The sequence below is a fragment of the Ranitomeya imitator genome, chromosome 2 (assembly GCF_032444005.1).
Source record: "Ranitomeya imitator isolate aRanImi1 chromosome 2, aRanImi1.pri, whole genome shotgun sequence".
Classification (NCBI taxonomy): Eukaryota; Metazoa; Chordata; class Amphibia; order Anura; family Dendrobatidae; genus Ranitomeya; species Ranitomeya imitator.
The window spans coordinates 394,633,512-394,653,109 of record NC_091283.1 but is presented as its reverse complement, the minus strand read 5'-3'; the positions used below and the strand labels follow the sequence as shown (position 1 = coordinate 394,653,109).

At 44.2% G+C, this 19,598-nt stretch overlaps 1 protein-coding gene across 1 annotated transcript in view; it reads left to right on the top strand.

The window, feature by feature from the left end:
* The first annotated feature begins 424 nt into the window (after window positions 1-424).
* The window catches only part of LOC138667051 (zinc finger protein 420-like), a 139,066-nt gene continuing 119,892 nt past the window's right edge, over window positions 425-19,598 (top strand). Inside the window, exons 1-4 of the mRNA XM_069755305.1 lie at window positions 425-930; window positions 1,060-1,239; window positions 1,321-1,444; window positions 1,528-1,625. Coding sequence (XP_069611406.1) covers window positions 853-930; window positions 1,060-1,239; window positions 1,321-1,444; window positions 1,528-1,625 — 480 coding nt within the window. The 5' untranslated portion in view covers window positions 425-852. The remainder of the gene's footprint in view (window positions 931-1,059; window positions 1,240-1,320; window positions 1,445-1,527; window positions 1,626-19,598) is intronic.

Below are 19,598 nucleotides of genomic sequence, written 5' to 3'. Positions count from 1 at the left end.
TGGGTTCTATCTGTAGCCTGAGCAAGAGGTGAGAGTTAGATTGAGCTGTAGAGTGGCAAGTATCCCTTATTGTCACCTGCATCTTATGTCACAGCGGACATTAAGTGAAAGCCTGAAACAATCCTAAATAAATGAACTAGAATACAAAAACATGCATGCTACGTGTAGGTTCATGTTCACACTGGCCACTAAAATGACAAAATCTAAGATAAAAAGTAACTCAGCAAATACCCTGTAGTAAATAAATAGCAATAGTGCATGAAAATAACAGGGCTCTTGGTGAACATAATTTTGATTAAAAAAAAAAATGTAAAGGCTATCCCACCATGTCATAGTGACCCTATTCAAGAGGGTCCTAATCTCTAGTATTACCACATTACCATATGTCAAATGACGTAAATGTGAATAATGGCCTTAAGGGTATTAATACTAGAGGTTAAGACCATCCTGAATTGGGTCATGGTGAACATAATTTTGATTAAAAAAAACATAAAAGCCATCCCACCACGTCACAGTGACCGTATTCAGGATGGTCCTAACCTCTAGGACAAGTGTAATTTTCATCCACTATTGCTATTGATTTATTTACTGCAGAGTATTTGCTCATTTTGTTTTTATCTTAAGTTTTGTTTTTTTTAAGTGAAGGTCTGAACTAAGGGGGAAGGACGGTGCACATGACTGGATGTAGTGATTATTTGAAGCAGATAACGGCTCCGTAGATTTCTTACATGGGATCTTTATGATTTTGTATTTGTATCAGTTCATCTTCTTCCCATTAAGGTCCCTACAATACTGGATGCTCTCAGTGGAGATCTTCTATATGAGTGAATTTTCCTGATTGACCCATCAAGGATGAATACGGACAAGGATAAGAAGGCAGAAAGTATATTTCACCTCACCCTAGAGATTCTCTTCCAGCTTACTGGAGAGGTGAGAGATTCTGATGACGTCACATTACATCATTCTTATCTATGGGAATAACAGATGGACAGAATTGGAGAGGTGAGGAGACTGGAAATGTCTGTAGTGAGATTTATTAATGTGTCTCTCCATAACCAGGATTACACAGCCAAAAAGAAGACCTCTAGTGTGTGCTGTCAGGCCCCTGTGTCTGAGGGATGGGGAAGACCACTGAGCCCAATCACGGAACCTCCACCTCACCCCCTGATACATGAGGACATCAATGACCAGAAGATCCTAGAACTCACCTACAAGATGATTGAGCTGCTGACTGGAGAGGTGACACTGCTGGGAATGCTGGGACATTATACAGTAACGCTATGGAGGGATTGGGGATGACAGTATCATTGTATGTGTCAGGTTCCTATAAGGTGTCAGGATGTCACGGTCTATTTCTCTATGGAGGAGTGGAAGTATTTTGAAGGACACAAAGATCTGTACAAGGACGTCATGATGGAGGTTTCCCAGCCCCTCACATCACCAGGTAATAGACAGGACTAAATACACATGGCCTATAATTATCTGTATGAAGAGAATGAATTCAGTCCCTGTATGTGTTTCCTCCAGTTCTATCCAGTAAGAGGACAACACCAGAGAGATGTCCCCGTCCTCTTCTTCCACAGGACTGTAAGCAAGAAGATCCCAATGTTCATCAGGATTATCAGGTAGATGGAGAGAAGGTGTCATGAGATCTTCTTTTTGACATGTACAATGCTGTGAAGGTCTTGTATTCAGTCTTGTTTTATCCACCAATATTATACTTAAAGAGGTATTCGCATCTCCAAAATCATATCCCGATATGTAATAGGTGTAATAACAGTAGTATTAGCAAATGCCTACAATTAGAAATGTAGTATAGTTCTCCTGATTCGCTGTATCGGTTACACCATGTGTAGGCATTGCAGTAGCTTTAGTATCCATAGTCATTAGAAACACCGGCTATTTCTCAACTGAAAATTATTTAGACACTTGACCCCAGCGTGTAGTATGAAATGAAATGATCAGTTTTCAGAATGTGAAGATTAAGCAATCTGAACGATTTTGCACAAGGTCATCATTAAAAGATTATGGAAGTTTTGCATGCAATGATGTCAAGAGTATGCTGAGAAGAGTGAGATAAAAGAAAAACACTAAGTAACATTAGATCTTGTGGAAATAAGAAACTCATCGAAGATATCAAGTATTGTTCTTAGAACAGGTGGTGCACAGTCACGTAAATTGCATTTGTATACAATAAATTTGTCTGGATGCACTCATCATTTCTTAGCACAATTTGAGCTATAATAGCTAGTGATGAGCGAGCACTAAAATTCTTGGGAATTTGTTACGCGAGTCGAGTAAATCGTAATGCCCGGTTGCTCGATCCAAGTAAGAAGTATAATGGAAGTCAATGGGAAACTCGAGCATTTTTCCGATGGCCTTACGGATGTCTGGAAGGGGTCTAAAAATTTTCAGAGTATTATGCCGCTTTTACAGACTGACATTAAAACATACAAAACCAAACTTACAATAGATTTGACTAGAAAAAATGTTAAAAAATGCACCTTGGGCTATGTTCACACGCAGTGTTTTCTTGCGGCGTTTTTGTACATTTGCATTGCTTTTAATGGTTAAAAAAGCATTCAACAGGAATTGTAATTTTATCATTTTAATACCTTATCTGGCCATGTGGCGTGTGAGACATGATCAGATACATTGAAAGTCACAATTTTTTTTAATTCAGGGCCATCAGGCAGCCATCACTATTTGTAGAGGGCCACGAGGCAGCCCTTTATATTGTTGGATTTCCAGCTCGTGTCTTGTGGACAGATAAGACCAAGATAGAGCTTTATGGTAAAGCACATAATTCTACTGTTTAGTGTAAATGTAATGAGGTCTACAAATAAGTTGGCAGATGAGGGGGGTGCCAGTACAGGGGTAGCACTGCTGCAGCCAGGCATGTCCTCTGAAAGCCGGAGGAGTGACTGCTACAGTAAGGAGGGAAATAGTAGAGCAGGGCAGGCAAGACAGGTGCTGATAGTGGGGGAACAGATAGGGCAATCTGTCACAAACACAGGGATCGTCGAACGGCCTACCTGGCACTTGAGTCCGACACATCGCTGATCGGGTTGACTGATTACTGGGAGGGGCTGGTGAGGACCCAGCGGTCATGGTGCACATTAGCGCAAATGACAAAGTTAGAGGTAGGTGGAAGGTCCTTAAAAATGATTTCAGGGAATTAGGCTGCAAGCTGAAAGCAAGGACCTCCAACGTGGTCATGTGCCATGCCAAAGAGGCAACGGGAGATTTGGGGGGTTAATAAGTGGCTCAAGAATTGGTGTAGGAAGGAGGGGTTTGGGTTCCTGCAGAACTAGGCTGACTTCTCAGTTGGCTACAGGTTCTATGCTAGGGACGGGCTGCAAGGTGCAGCTGTGCTGGGGGAGAAAATGGCTAGAAGGTTGGAGGAGTGTTTAAACTAGGGAATGGGGGAGGGTATTCATTTTATAGGATGGGAAGATAGTGCAGGTAGAGACCTGGGCACAAATAAGGAAGTTGGGGGTGGCGATGACATGGGGGGTGGGGTTAGAACAATTAATAATTTAAGAAAGAATAGAGGTACAGAGAGATACATAAAGTGTATGCATACTAATGCCAGAAGCCTCGCCAACAAAATGGACAAATTAGAATTAATGTTGTTGGAGCATAATTATGACATGGTGGGGATATCTGAGACATGGCTGGATGAGAGCCATGACTGGGCTGTTAACTTGCAGGGCTATAGCCTGTTCAGAAATGACCGAACGGATAAGCGAGGGGGAGGGGTGTGTCTATATGTAAAATCATCCTTAAAACCCATCCTGCGTGATAATATAGGTGAATCTAATGAAAATGAAGAGTCCCTGTGGGTGGAGATAAGGGGAGGGGGGAAAAATAATAAATGACTGATAGGGGTTTGTTATAAGTCTCCAAAAATAATGGAAGCAACGGAGAATATCCTCTTAAAGCAAATAGATGAAGCTGCGACTCAAGGAGAAGTCATTATTGTGGGGGACTTCAACTACCCTGAAATAGATAGGGGAACAGAAACCTGCAGTTCCAGCAAAGGTAATCGGTTTTTGACAACTATGAGAGACAATTACCTTTCACAACTGGTTCAGGACCCAACAAGAAGGGGGGCACTGCTAGACCTAATATTAACCAACAAGCCAGACCGCTTATCAAATACAAGCGTTGGGGGTCACTTGGGTAATAGTGAACACAAAATAACAAAGTTTTCATGTATCCTTTAATAAGATGTGTAGTAGAGGGGTTACAAGGACACTAAACTTCAGGAGGGCAAATTTCCAACTGATGAGAAATGATCTTGGTGCAATTAACTGGGACAATATCCTGAGACATAAAACTACACAAAGAAAATGGGAGACGTTTATTAGCATCCTGGGTAGGACCTGTGCACAGTATATAACGTATGGGAATAAACATACTAGAAATAGGAGGAAACCAATATGGCTAAATAGAGCTGTAAGGGGCGCAATAAGGGACAAAAAGAAAGCATTTAGAGAAATAAAGGAAGTAGGTAGTGATGAGGCATTAAATAAATACAAAAAATTAAATAAATTCTGTAAAAAGCAAATCAAGGCAGCAAAAATTGAGACAGAGAGACTCATTGCCAGAGAGAGTAAAAATAATCCCAAAATATTCTTTAACCCCTTTACCCCCAAGGGTGGTTTGCACGTTAATGACCGGGCCAATTTTTACAATTCTGACCACTGTCCCTTTATGAGGTTATAACTCTGGAACGCTTCAACGGATCCCAGTGATTCTGACATTGTTTTCTCGTGACATATTGTACTTCATGATAGTGGGAACATTTCTTTGATATTACCTGCGTTTATTTGTGAAAAAAATGGAAATTTGGCGAAAATTTTGAAAATTTCGCAATTTTCCAACTTTGAATTTTTATGCAATTAAATCACAGAGATATGTCACACAAAATACTTAATAAGTAACATTTCCCACATGTCTACTTTATATCAGCACAATAATGGAACAAAAAATTTTTTTGGTTAGGGAGATATAAGGTTTAAAGTTGACCAGCAATTTCTCATTTTTACAACACCATTTTTTTTAGGGACCACATCTCATTTGAAGTCATTTTGAGGGGTTTATATGATAGAAAATACCCAAGTGTGACACCATTCTAAAAACTGCACCCCTCAAGGTGCTCAAAACCATATTCAAGAAGTTTATTAACCCTTCTGGTGCTTCACAGGAATTTTTGGAATGTTTAAATCAAAATGAACATTTAACTTTTTTTCACAAAAAATTTAATTCAGCTCCAATTTGTTTTATTTTAACAAGGGTAACAGGAGAAAATGGACCGCAAAAGTTGTTGTACAATTTGTCCTGAGTACACCGATACCCCATGTGTGGGGGTAAACCACTGCTTGGGCGCATGACAGATCTTGGAAGCGAAGGAGCGCCATTTGACTTTTCAATGCAAAATTGACTGGAATCGAGATGGGACACCATGTTGTGTTTGGAGAGCCCCTGATGTGCCTAAACATTGAAACCCCCCACAAGTGACACCATTTTGGAAAGTAGACCCCCTAAGGAACTTATATAGATGTGTGGTGAGCACTTTGACCCACCAAGTGCTTTACAGAAGTTTATAATGCAGAACCGTAAAAATAAAAAATCATATTTTTTCACAAAAATTATCTTTTTGCCCTCCAATTTTTTATTTTCCCAAGGGTAAGAGAAGAAATTGGATCACAAAAGTTGTTGTACAATTTGTCCTGAGTACGCTGATACCCCATATGTGGGGGTAAACCACTGTTTGGGCGCATGGGAGAGCTCGGAAGGGAAGGAGCGCCGTTTGACTTTTCAATGCAAAATTGACAGGAATTGAGATGGGATGCCATGTTACGTTTGGAGAGCCACTGATGTGCCTAAACATTGAAACCCCCACAAGTAACACCATTTTGGAAAGTAGACCCCCTAAGGAACTTATCTAGATGTGTGGTGAGCGCTTTGACCCACCAAGGGCTTCACAGAAGTTTATAATGCAGAGCCGTAAAAATAAAACAAAAATTTTTTCCCACAAAAATTATTTTTTAGCCCCCAGTTTTGTATTTTCCGAAGGGTAACAGGAGAAATTGGACTCCAAAAGTTGTTGTCCAATTTGTCCTGAGTGCGCTGATACCCCATATATGGGGGGGAACCACCGTTTGGACGCATGGGAGGGCTCGGAAGGGAAGGAGCGCCATTTGGAATGCAGACTTAGATGGAATGGTCTGCAGGCGTCACATTGCGTTTGCAGAGCCCCTAATGTACCTAAACAGTAGAAACCCCCACAAGTGACCCCATATTGGAAACTAGACCCCCCAAGGAACTTATCTAGATGTGTTGTGAGAACTTTGAGCCCCAAGTGTTTCACTACAATTTATAACGCAGAGCCGTGAAAATAAAAAATCTTTTTTTTCCCACAAAAATTATTTTTTAGCCCCCAGTTTTGTATTTCCCAAGGGTAACAGGAGAAATTGGACCCCAAAAGTTGTTGTCCTATTTGTCCTGAGTACGCTGATACCCCATATGTTGGGGTAAACCCCTGTTTGGGCATACGGGAGAGTTCGGAAGGGAAGGAGCACTGTTTTACTTTTTCAACACAGAATTGGTTGGAATTGAGATCGGACGCCATGTCGCATTTGGAGAGCCCCTGATGTGCCTAAACAGTGGAGACCCCCCAATTATAACTGAAACCCTAATCCAAACACACCCCTAACCCCAATCCCAACAGTAATCCTAACCACACCTCTAACCCTGACACAACCCTAACCCTAATCCCAACCCTATTCCCAACCGTAAATGTAATCTAAACCCTAACTGTAACTTTAGCCCCAACCCTAACCCTAACTTTAGCCCCAACCCTAACTGTAGCCTTATCCCTAGCCCCAACCCTAGCCCTAACCCTAGCCCTAACCCTATCCTAACCCTAGCCCTTGCCCTAAACCTAGCCCTAACCCTAGCCCTAACCCTAGCTCTAATGGGAAAATGGAAATAAATACATTTTTTTAATTTTTCCCTAACTAAGGGGGTGATGAAGGGGGGTTTGATTTACTTTTATAGCGGGTTTTTTAGTGGATTTTTATGATTGGCAGCCGTCACACACTGAAAGACGCTTTTATTGAAAAAATATTTTTTGCGTTACCACATTTCGAGAGCTATAATTTTTCCATATTTTGGTCCACAGAGTCATGTGAGGTCTTGTTTTTTGCGGGACGAGTTTACGTTTTTATTGGTAACATTTTCGGGCACGTGACATTTTTTGATCACTTTTTATTCCGATTTTTGTGAGGCAGAATGACCAAAAACAGGCTATTCATGAATTTCTTTTGGGGGAGGCGTTTATACCTTTCCGCTTTTGGTAAAATTGATGAAGCAGTTTTATTCTTCGGGTCAATACGATTACAGCGATACCTCATTTATATAATTTTTTAATGTTTTGGCGCTTTTATACGATAAAAACTATTTTATAGAAAAAATAATTATTTTTGCATCGCTTTATTCTAAGGACTATAACTTTCTTATTTTTTTGCTGATGATGCTGTATGGTGGCTCGTTTTTTGCGGGACAAGATGATGTTTTCAGCGGTACCATTGTTATTTATATCTGTCTTTTTGATCGCGTGTCATTCCACTTTTTGTTTGGCAGTATGATAATAAAGCGTTGTTTTTTGCCTCGTTTTTTTTTTTTTCTTACGGTGTTTGCTGAAGGGGTTAACTAGTGGGCCAGTTTTATAGGTTGGGTCGTTACGGACGCGGCAATACTAAATATATATTTTTTTATTTAGATAAAGAAATGTATTTATGGGAATAATATATATATATATATTTTTTTCATTATTTAGGATTTTTTTTTTTTTTTTACACATTTGGAAAAAATTTTTTAAACTTTTTTACTTTGTCCCAGGGGGAGACATCACAGATCGGTGATCTGACAGTTTGCACAGCACTCTGTCAGATCACCGATCTGTCTCAGAGCACTGCAGCCTTACCAAGCGCCTGCTCTGAGCAGGCACTTGGTAAGCCACCTTCCTCCCTGCAGGACCCAGATGCCGCAGCCATATTGGATCCGGGCCTGCTGCAGGGAGGGAGGTAAGAGACTCTCGCAGCAGCGCGATCACATTGCGTTGCTGCGGGGGTCTCAGGGAAGCCCGCAGGGAGCCCCCTCCCTGCGCGATGCTTCCCTGCACCACCGGCACACCGCGATCATGTTTGATCGCGGTGTGCCGTGGGTTAGTGTGCCAGTGGCGGTCCGTGACCACTCCTGGCTCATAGTGCCGGATGTCAGCTGCGATAGGCAGCTGACACGCGGCCGCGATCGGCCGCTCTCCCCCCGTGAGCGCGGCCGATCGCATATGACGTACTATCCCGTCGGTGGTCATACGGGCCCACCCCACCTCGACGGGATAGTACGTCATATGGCAGAAAGGGGTTAACTACGTAAATAGTAAGAAATTAAAAAATGATAGTGTTGGCCCCCTTAAAAATAGCCTGGGTGAAATGGTGGATGAGGATGAGGAAAAAGCCAATATGCTAAATGACTTTTTTTCATCAGTATTTACACAAGAAAATTCCATTGCAGACAATATGATCAGTGATAACAAAAATTCCCCATTAAATGTCACCTGCTTAACCCAGCAGGAAGTACGGCGGCGTCTAAAAATCACTAAAATTGATAAATCTCCCGGTACGGATGGGATACACCCCTGAGTACTGCAGCTTTTAAGTACAGTCATTGATAGACCATTATTTTTAATCTTTAAAGGCTCCATAATAACAGGGTCTGTACCACAGGACTGGCGTATAGCAAATGTGGTGCCAATATTCAAAAAGGGGACAAAAGCTGAACTCGGAAATTATAGGCCAGTAAGCTTAACCTCTACTATGGGTAAAATCCTGGAGGGCATTCTAAGGGATGCTATACTGGAGTATCTGAAGAGGAATAACCTCATGACCCAATATCAATATGGGTTTACTAGGGACCGTTCCTGGCAGACAAATCTGATCAATTTTTATGAAGAGGTAAGTTTCGGACTGTACCAAGGGAACGCAGTTGACGTAGTGTATATGGACTTTTCAAAAGCTTTTGATATGGTGCCACACAAAAGGTTGATGCATAAAATGAGAATAATGGGGATAGGGGAAAATATGTGTAAGTGGGTTAAGAGCTGGCTCAGGGATAGGAAACAAAGGGTGGTTATTAATGGAGCACATTCGGACTGGGTGGGGGTTAGCAGTGGGTGCCACAGGGGTCAGTATTGGGCCCTCTTCTTTTTAACATATTTATTAATGACCTTGTAGGGGGTATACAGAGCAGAATTTCAAAATTTGCCGATGACACTAAGCTCTGCAGGGTAATCAATACAGAGGAGGACAATTTTATATTACAGGATGATTTATGAAAACTAGAAGCTTGGGCTGACAAATGGCAAATGAGCTTTAATGGGGATAAATGTAAGGTCATGCACTTGGGTAGAAGTAATAAGATGTATTACTATGTGCTTCATTCTAAAACTCCGGGCAAAACTGTCAATGAAAAAGACCTGGGTGTATGGGTTGATGACAAACTCACATTTAGTGGCCAGTGTCAGGCAGCTGCTACAAAGGCAAATAAAATAATGGGATGCATTAAAAGAGGCATAGATGCTCATGAGGAGAACATAATTTTACCTCTATACAAGTCACTAGTTCGACCACACTTAGAATACTGTGTACAGTCTGGTCTCCGGTGTATAAGGAAAATTATCCAGGGAACTAGTCTGATTGCCGTATGTGGAGTCGGGAAGGAATTTTTTTCCCCAATGTGGAGCTTACTTTTTGCCACAGGGTTTTTTTTTGCCTTCCTCTGGATCAACATGTTAGGGCATGTTAGGTTAGGCTATGGGTTGAACTAGATGGACTTAAAGTCTTCCTTCAACCTTAATAACTATGTTACTATGTTACTAAATGAAAGAACACAGTAGTTATAGTCAAATATGGTGGAGGTTCAAAGACATTTTGGGGTTGTTTTGCTGTCTGTGGCCTTGGGTGCCTTGACTATGTGCAAGGCATCATGAAATGTGAAGATTACCAAAGAAGTTAGAAAGCTGGGTTTGCATCTTAGGTAATGGGTCCAGCAGGACAATGACCCCAAACATACTTCAAAATCCACCCAGAAATAGATGGGAAAAAAAAGCACTGGAGATTTTGGATGTGCAATTCCAGCTCCAGTAGCATAAAGTATCCCACCATTACCTCTTAAATACAGATGCTATAGAGAAACTGTGAATGGATACATTAAATCAGTTAATTTTGCCTACTTTTATGAATTTCTGATTATAGTTCACCGTAAAAGAAATGAATTGGTCAATGAGTGCATGGAGAAAAGAGACAGCAGCAAGGCTTAGAATTTATAAGGCAATAATCCCTGACTAGTGCATGTCATAAGCTATACCTACTGTAACACCTTACTGTAGATGAATTGCAGGTAAGCGGGATATTCTTGTAGACTATAGAAGTGATTTGAACCTGCCCTGAAAAGATTTTTTCTTGTATGTGGCAGCAACAAAGTGTGAAGTAACACTGGCAGCTTTCATGAATTTCTGAGTACAGATTACCATAAAAAAAATGAATCGGTCAATGAGTGCATGAAAAAATGCAGCAGCAAGGTTTAGAATTTATAAGGCAGTAATCCCTGATTAGATGCCTGTCATATGCTATCCCTACTGCCACACCTCACAGTAGACGAATTGCAGATAAGAGCGATATTATTATAACAGAATAGAATCTATTTGAAATAGCCCTGAAAAAAGCAATTAGTTTAATGTGGCAGCATCGAGAATTGTTATTTCATCAACCCTGCTGGGGAATATAGTGGAGCTTTTCGCATCTACTCAGCCTGGTATGGAGGAGACCAGGATCTTCTGTACTTAAGGTACCGTCACACTGACCAACTTCACAACGATATCGCTGGCGATCCGTGACGTTGCAGCGTCTTGGCTAGCGATATCGTTGTGTTTGACAGGCAGCAGCGATCTGGATCCTGCTGTGACATCGCTGGTCGGAGCAGAAAGTCCAGAACTTTATTTCGTCGCTGGATCTCCCGCAGACATCGCTGAATCGGCGTGTGTGACGCCGATCCAGCGATGTCTTCACTGGTAACCAGGGTAAACATCGGGTTACTAAGTGCAGGGCCGCACTTAGTAACCCGATGTTTACCCTGGTTACCAGTGTAAATGTAAAAAAAAGAAAACCACTACATACTTACATTCCGGTGTCTGTGGAGTCCCCCGGCATTCTGCTTCCCTGCACTCCTCCTGCATCCTGTGTCAGCGCCGGCCGGCCGGCCGTAAAGCAATTACAGCAGTGACGTCACCGCTCTGCTTTTACGGCCAGCACTTACACAGTGCAGGGAAGCAGAAAGCCGGGGGACGCGACAGGAATGTAAGTATGTAGTGTTTTTTTTTTTTACATTTACACTGGTAACCTGCGCTTAGTAACCCGATGTTTACCCTGGTTACCCGGGGACTTCGGGATCGTTGGTCGCTGGAGAGCTGTCTGTGTGACAGCTCTCCAGCGACCAAACAGCGACGCTGCAGCGATCGGCATCGTTGTCGGTATCGCTGCAGCATCGCTAAATGTGACGGTACCTTTACTGTACAAACTCTCCTGTCCCAGCTGTGAAATCCTGTATGCAGTGTGAGAACTCCCTATGTGACGACCACCTGACAGCCCACAACAAAGCACTATATCATGTACTAATAGAACCCATCAGCTCTTTTGGTTTCAAAAATGTTTCCCTCAACTAGACAATGGATCCTTAGAAAAGCATTTTTCCCATTACTAAGGAGTGGGTCTCATACACTGGCAAAGCATATGCAGTAAGTGCAAGGGATGCCAAAAGTTAGAAGGAGGCACTGCAATTACCCTTTGAAGAGACGTAGTTGGGGGCCTTAGCAAACAATTTTTCCCATCATTAATGAGTGGGTATTCTAGACTGATAATGCCCAGTCAATAACTGCATGGGCTGCAAAACCTTTTAACCCAGGGGCATATATATATATTTATATATATATATATATATATATATATATATATACTGTATTTTCTGGTGTATAAGACTACTTTTTAACCCTTGAAAATCTTCTCAAAAGTCGGGTATCGTCTTATACGCCAGGTGTCGTCTTATAGGACAGGTGTGGAGTAATCTGCGGTCGCTGCATATTGTGGGGGGAGCGACCCCAATGACAAGGAGAGGGGGCACCTCACCGGGAAGGTGTAAGTGAAGCAGAGGCAGAGAAGGAGATAATAGGATACAAGGGCGAGCCAGATGAGTGAAAGTGGAGTGTTTTTCTAGGCACAGCACCGCTCTCTCTCTTTTTTGCATACCCCTGGCATCCCAGATGCTGACAGTTTGCTTCACTTACACCTTCCTGGTGAGGCGCTCCCTCACCTCGTCATCGGGACCACTCCCCCCCACTATATACTTCGACCGCAGATTGCTCCGCACCCACCCTATAAGACGACACCCGGCATATAAGACAACCCCCGACTTTTGAGAAGATTTTATATTTTAACTGGAAAAGTTGGGGGTCGTCTTATACGCCCAGTCGTCTTATACGCTGGAAAATACGGTATATATATATATATATATATATATATATATATATATATATATATATATCAAAGAACGTTCAAGGTAGACCTCTAAATATTGTCAATGCGTGTATCATAGCACCCTTTAAAAATCACCTTGTGTATATGGTCGTGGAGGAGAAGGAAGAAGACAACAATAAAAGTCAAAATCCTGAAGCGTATACCCATGTTTAGATGGGAAGGGGTGCATGGCAATACACTAGAAAAAAACCCACTGCAGTTGAGTTTATGTTCTGCTGCTGTCTTCTGGTGGAGTACAGAAGTCTGGCCAATCCAGCCCTTGTTCATTTTGATAAGAGTCAACCTGTCAGCATTTTCACTTGACAGGCGGATGCTCCTATCGGTTATGATACCCCCAGCGGCACTAAAAACTCACTCTGACAAAATGCTATTCACAGGGCAAGCTAGGACATCCAAGGGGTAGAAAGTCAGTTCATGCCACGTGTTTAGCCTAGATTCCCAATGGTTGTAAGACACACAGGAATCACGGAGGACTCTGGAACGGTTGGCAAAGTACTCCTACAGCATCTTACAAAACTTTTCCCTCCTTGTCAGAGTAGCCCGAGCATCAGGCCCTGGGAGCTGGGAGGATCTTATAAAACTGTCGCAGACCATTGATAGTGTTCCCCTGCCTCTGCTGTATCTGGTTTGTGTCTCCCTCATCTCCTCTCCTTGGTTGTCCAAGGAACTGTGACCTCAGCAGCCAGCGTTGTCAGATGGGATTTTTTTTTAATAATTCTTCATCTAGGGCCTTCTAGTACTGCAAAAATATATTAGACCTCTCCACCACGGGAAGGAGAGATTGAAAGTTCTTTTTGTAGCGTGGTTCTAGAAGGATGAGCAACCTGTTATTAGTGTTGGCTAAAATGCATACAATGTGATGGTCACGAGAAAGGCAGCGGAAAATAAACTCAGCCATATGTGCCAGACTGCCAAAAGTCAAAACTTCCCTGTCTGCACCAAGAGGATGACTGTCCATGTTCTCCTCATCCTCCTTCTCCTCCTCACTTGGTGTGAAGGTGGTGTGGGTAGTACGCTCTGTAGTAGGGTTGAGCGACCTTGACCTTTTTAGAGTCGAGCCGTGTTTCGCGAAACCCGACTATCTTAGAAGTCGAGTCGAGTGGAATCGGCCGATTATCGCGAAAAGTCGGGTATCGCCCGAAACACGAAACCCAATGCAAGTCAATGGGGGAGCATAGTCGGCAGTGAGTGGAGGCCAGGAAAACACCTACACTGCCCATTTTAATGGCAAAAACATCCATTCTTGTTAAAGAAGCTTGTCAATCGTAATTTACCTTATAATAATTGGAAGGCATTTGAAATTGGGGGTCATTTGGCTAAAGTTGTGGGGGGTAGGGCTGGTTCAAGTAATTAGTGGGCCCAGTAAATCTGGACCACGTCACGGCAGTGGAGCAGGGAGAGGTAAGTATTTCAACTTTGCAAGTGCTGTGATCCTGAGCAAGCAGGGGGGGCCCACTCGTTGGCATTGGCACTGGCACAGGGCCCCTCAAAGTACAGCAGTGTGTTTGCATGGCGGGGGCGCCTCCCACCGGCAGCAACACTTTTGCGTACTATGAGAGGCCCTGTGCCAGTGACGTCGCCAACTAGTATTCCTCCCCCCACCTGATGAAGGAACCTGCACTTTCATCTGCACCTTCCTCTTTGTCCCCGTGTAAGGTGGTATGGTATGCGGGAAGAGGAACCTGACTTTCATCAGGGTCACAATCTTGCTGTGTAGCGTGCACGGGGAATTTTGCGTTATGGGTCAATGTACCAGCAGACTCATCTATCACTGGCTGGGCAATGGGCAGGATGAGGAGGAAACACAGATATAGGCCCAAAGAATAAAGTTGGCTAAATGCAGTTCAAAATTGGTAACACAGGACTAACCAGGGGGCATTGCAGTGGAGGACAACTGGAATGAGAGGCTGACACAGAGAGTAGGCCCAAATCAGTAAGTAGTCGAAATGCAGTTCAAAATTGGCAACCGTAGTAAACAGGCGGCACAGCTTTGTTCAGTGGAGGAGAACAGCAAGGAGTGGCAGACACCGATAGTAGGCCCCAACCCAACTAGTAGGCCAAATGCAGTCTAACATTAACAACTACTTAACGAGAGCCTGAAAATGGAATTTCAGGACAGGAAACCAGGAGAACAGCAAGGAGTGGCAGACACCGATAGTAGGCCCCAAACCAACTAGTACGCCAAATGCAGTTGTTCCGTTTAACCACAATTTAATGAGAGCCTGAAGATAGAAGTTCAGGAAAGGCAACCTGGAGAACACCTTGGAGTGTAACCAACCATCTCTCTACACCCCATACCCAATTTGTAGGCCTAATGCAGCGTAGTTTCCAAGAACTACTAAACGAGAGCCGGAAGATCGAAGCTCAGGAAAGGCAACCTGGAGAACACCTTGGAGTGGAACACACCATCTCTCTACACCCCATACCCAATTTGTAGGCCTAATGCAGTGTAGTTTCCAACAACTACTAAACGAGAGCCGGAAGATCGAAGCTCAGGAAAGGCAACCTGGAGAACACCTTGGAGTGGAACACACCATCTCTCTACACCCCATACCCAATTTGTAGGCCTAATGCAGCGTAGTTTCCAAGAACTACTAAACGAGAGCCGGAAGATCGAAGCTCAGGAAAGGCAACCTGGAGAACACCTTGGAGTGGAACACACCATCTCTCTACACCCCATACCCAATTTGTAGGCCTAATGCAGTGTAGTTTCCAAGAACTACTAAACGAGAGCCGGAAGATCGAAGCTCAGGAAAGGCAACCTGGAGAACACCTTGGAGTGGAACACACCATCTCTCTACACCCCATACCCAATTTGTAGGCCTAATGCAGTGTAGTCTCCAAGAACTACTAAACGAGAGCCGGAAGATCGAAGCTCAGGAAAGGCAACCTGGCGAACACCTTGGAGTGGAACACACCATCTCTCTACACCCCATACCCAATTTGTAGGCCTAATGCAGCGTAGTTTCCAACAACTACTAAACGAGAGCCGGAAGATCGAAGCTCAGGAAAGGCAACCTGGAGAACACCTTGGAGTGGAACACACCATCTCTCTACACCCCATACCCAATTTGTAGACCTAATGCAGTGTAGTTTCCAAGAACTACTAAACGAGAGCCGGAAGATCGAAGCTCAGGAAAGGCAACCTGGAGAACACCTTGGAGTGGAACACACCATCTCTCTACACCCCATACCCAATTTGTAGGCCTAATGCAGTGTAGTTTCCAAGAACTACTAAACGAGAGCCGGAAGATCGAAGCTCAGGAAAGGCAACCTGGAGAACACCTTGGAGTGGAACACACCATCTCTCTACACCCCATACCCAATTTGTAGGCCTAATGCAGTGTAGTTTCCAAGAACTACTAAACGAGAGCCGGAAGATCGAAGCTCAGGAAAGGCAACCTGGAGAACACCTTGGAGTGGAACACACCATCTCTCTACACCCCATACCCAATTTGTAGGCCTAATGCAGTGTAGTTTCCAAGAACTACTAAAAGAGAGCCGGAAGATCGGAGCTCAGGAAAGGTAACCTGGAGAACACCTTGGAGTGGAACACACCATCTCTCTACACCCCATACCCAATTTGTAGGCCCAATGCAGCGTAGTTTCCAACAACTACTAAACGAGAGCCGGAAGATCGAAGCTCAGGAAAGGCAACCTGGAGAACACCTTGGAGTGGAACACACCATCTCTCTAGACCCCATACCCAATTTGTAGGCCTAATGCAGTGTAGTTTCCAAGAACTACTAAACGAGAGCCGGAAGATCGGAGCTCAGGAAAGGTAACCTGGAGAACACCTTGGAGTGGAACACACCATCTCTCTACACCCCATACCCAATTTGTAGGCCTAATGCAGTGTAGTTTCCAACAACTACTAAACGAGAGCATTAAGATCGAAGCAATGGCGAGGAAACCTGGGGCACACCTTGGGGAGGCAGACATCGTTAGTAGGCCCTAGCAAAGTTGTACCCCCAATGCAGTTTTAAAATTCCTAGAGGCTGAAAACAAGACTATTGACGCTCAGCTTTTTTCAAAGGAACACAGCTGAATTGAGTGGCGCAGACAGACACAGGTAGTAGGACTTAACCCAAAAATGTGGCTCACTGCAGCTTAAAAAAGTTACAGGAGTACACAAGCAGCAGTGCTCTGGGCAGTGGAGGACAATTTCAATAGTGGACCGCAGACAGACTTTGTACGCCTACTATTAAAAAAAGGATGCTCTATGCAATTAAAAATAGGTTCCAGGGGTCCACGGGCAGCAGTGGTGTGGTCAGTGGATGAGTATTGGAAGGAGGGACCGCAGACAGGCGTAGTAGGCCTAACATAACAAAATTAGGCTGTAGACACTGTAAAATTGGTTCCAGGGGTACACGGGCAGCAGTGGTGTGGTCAGCGGAGGAAAATTGGAATTAGGGACTGTAGACAGACTTTGTAGGCTGTCCCCTGTGGACCATGCATCCAACACATTAACCCAGTGCGCCGTAATGGACACGTAACTTTTTGTGGACATGCCTACTGGTCCATGCGTCTCTTGTCAGGTGCACCTTTCTACTGTTTGATTGCCTGAGTGCTATGACAATGCAGACTTTTTCATGCCGGTGGAGGGCTGGGATGGCTTTTCTCGCAAAAGAAATGTCGACTGGGTAGCTTGAACCGTTGCACAGCGTAGTTCATCTGGGCTTTCTAAATATAAAACAAAGAAAAAAAGGAGGCTACATGCACTTTCAGCTGGGTTCCAGGGGTACACGGCCAGCATTGGTCTGGTCAGTGGAGAACTATTGGAAGGAGTGACCGCAAACAGGCATCGAAGGCCTAACATAATAACACATTGCTGTTGGCAATTTTAAATTGGTTCCAGGGGTACACGGGCAGCAGTGGCCTGGTCAGTGTAGTAGTAGTAGAAAGAACGGACCGCAGACAGGCATCGAAGGCCTAAAATAAAAAAATTGGGCTGGCTGTAGGCAATTTTAAATTGGTTCCAGGGGTACACGGGCAGCAGTGGTGTGGTCAGTGGAGGCCTAGTGGAAGGAGTGACCGCAGACAGGCATCGAAGGCCTAAAATAAAAAAATTGGGCTGGCTGTAGGCAATTTTAAATTGGTTCCAGGGGTACATGGGCAGCAGTGGTGTGGTCAGTGGAGGCCTAGTGGAAGGAGTGACCGCAGACAGGCATCGAAGGCCTAAAATAATAACACATGGCTGTAGGCAATTTTAAATTGGTTCCAGGGGTACAAGGGCAGCAGTGGTGTGGTCAGTGGAGGCCTAGTGGAAGGAGTGACCACAGACAGGCATCGAAGGCCTAAAATAATAACACATGGCTGTAGGCAATTTTAAATTGGTTCCAGGGGTACACGGGCAGCAGTGGTGTGGTCAGTGGAGGCCTAGTGGAAGGAGTGACCGCAGACAGGCATCGAAGGCCTAAAGTAAAAAAATTGGGCTGGCTGTAGGCAATTTTAAATTGGTTCCAGGGGTACACGGGCAGCAGTGGTGTGGTCAGTGGAGGCCTAGTGGAAGGAGTGACCGCAGACAGGCATCGAAGGCCTAAAGTAAAAAAATTGGGCTGGCTGTAGGCAATTTTAAATTGGTTCCAGGGGTACACGGGCAGCAGTGGTGTGGTCAGTGGAGACATAGTGGAAGGAGTGACCGCAGACAGGCTTCGAAGGCCTAACATAACAAAAATGTCAATACAATGGTATTGTCAGTGGCAGGCATTGAAGGATGTCAGCGCATAGACTAAACATTGGTGGAGCTGTGAGATAATTTTGCAAGTGGTAGAGCACTGTTTGAGCTGGGGGGGAACTGTCTTGTGGCCGGCGGTACAGGCCCAGGGCCCCTCATATTACAACGGTGTGTCTGACGTTGGGTGCGCACCACCACCGCCAGAGACACTTTATTGTACTAGGAGGGACCCAGTGGCAGTGCCGTCGACCAAAAGCGGGCACACCCACCTCTTCAGACAAACAGCACTCTCACGGGTGCTGTCGCCAAGTGTCGATACCACGGCCCCGTGTGGGGAGTTTGGCCATTTAGTGAGGTGTAAACATGTCGTATGCTGGACAATCAGGTGCAGAAAATTACGAGATTGGAAAAGGCATTCAGAATAGTCCACAGGCAAGACCTTTTCATAGGAAAGCTAGGTGTCAGCCGGGCAAGGTGGGGCAAAAGATTTCGAAATCCAGTTGTGGTTCATTTTAATGAAGGTTAGATCATCTACATTTTGGGTAGCCAGACGAGTCCTTTTTTCTGTTAGTATTGAACCTGCAGCACTGAATACTCTTTCTGATAGGACACTAGCTGCCGGGCAAGCAAGCTCCTGCAATGCATATTCTGCCAATTCTGGCCAGGTGTCTAATTTTGATGCCCAGTAATCAAATGGGAATGACGGTTGAGGGAGAACATCGATAAGGGATGAAAAATAGTTTGTAACCATACTGGACAAATGTTGTCTCCTGTCACTTTGAATTGATGCTGCAGTACCTGTCCTGTCTGCGGTCATAGCAAAATCACTCCACAACCTGGTCAGAAAACCCCTCTGGCCAACGCCACTTCTGATTTCTGCCCCTCTAACTCCTCTGGTCTGCTGGCCCCTGCAGCTCGTGTGAGAACGATCACGGGCGCTGTGTGCAGGGAATGCCAGAAGCAAACGGTCAACAAGAGTTGATTGTTTGGTTGTTAATATTAGTTCCAAGTTCTCATGTGGCATTATATTTTGCAATTTGCCTTTATAGCGAGGATCAAGGAGGCAGGCCAACCAGTAATCGTCATCGTTCATCATTTTAGTTATGCGTGTGTCCCTTTTGAGGATACGTAAGGCATAATCCGCCATGTGGGCCAAAGTTCCAGTTCTCAAATCTGCGGTTGTGCTTGGTTGAGGGGCAGTTTCAGGCAAATCCACGTCACTTGTGTCCCTCCAAAAACCAGAACCCGGCCTTGCCGCGCCA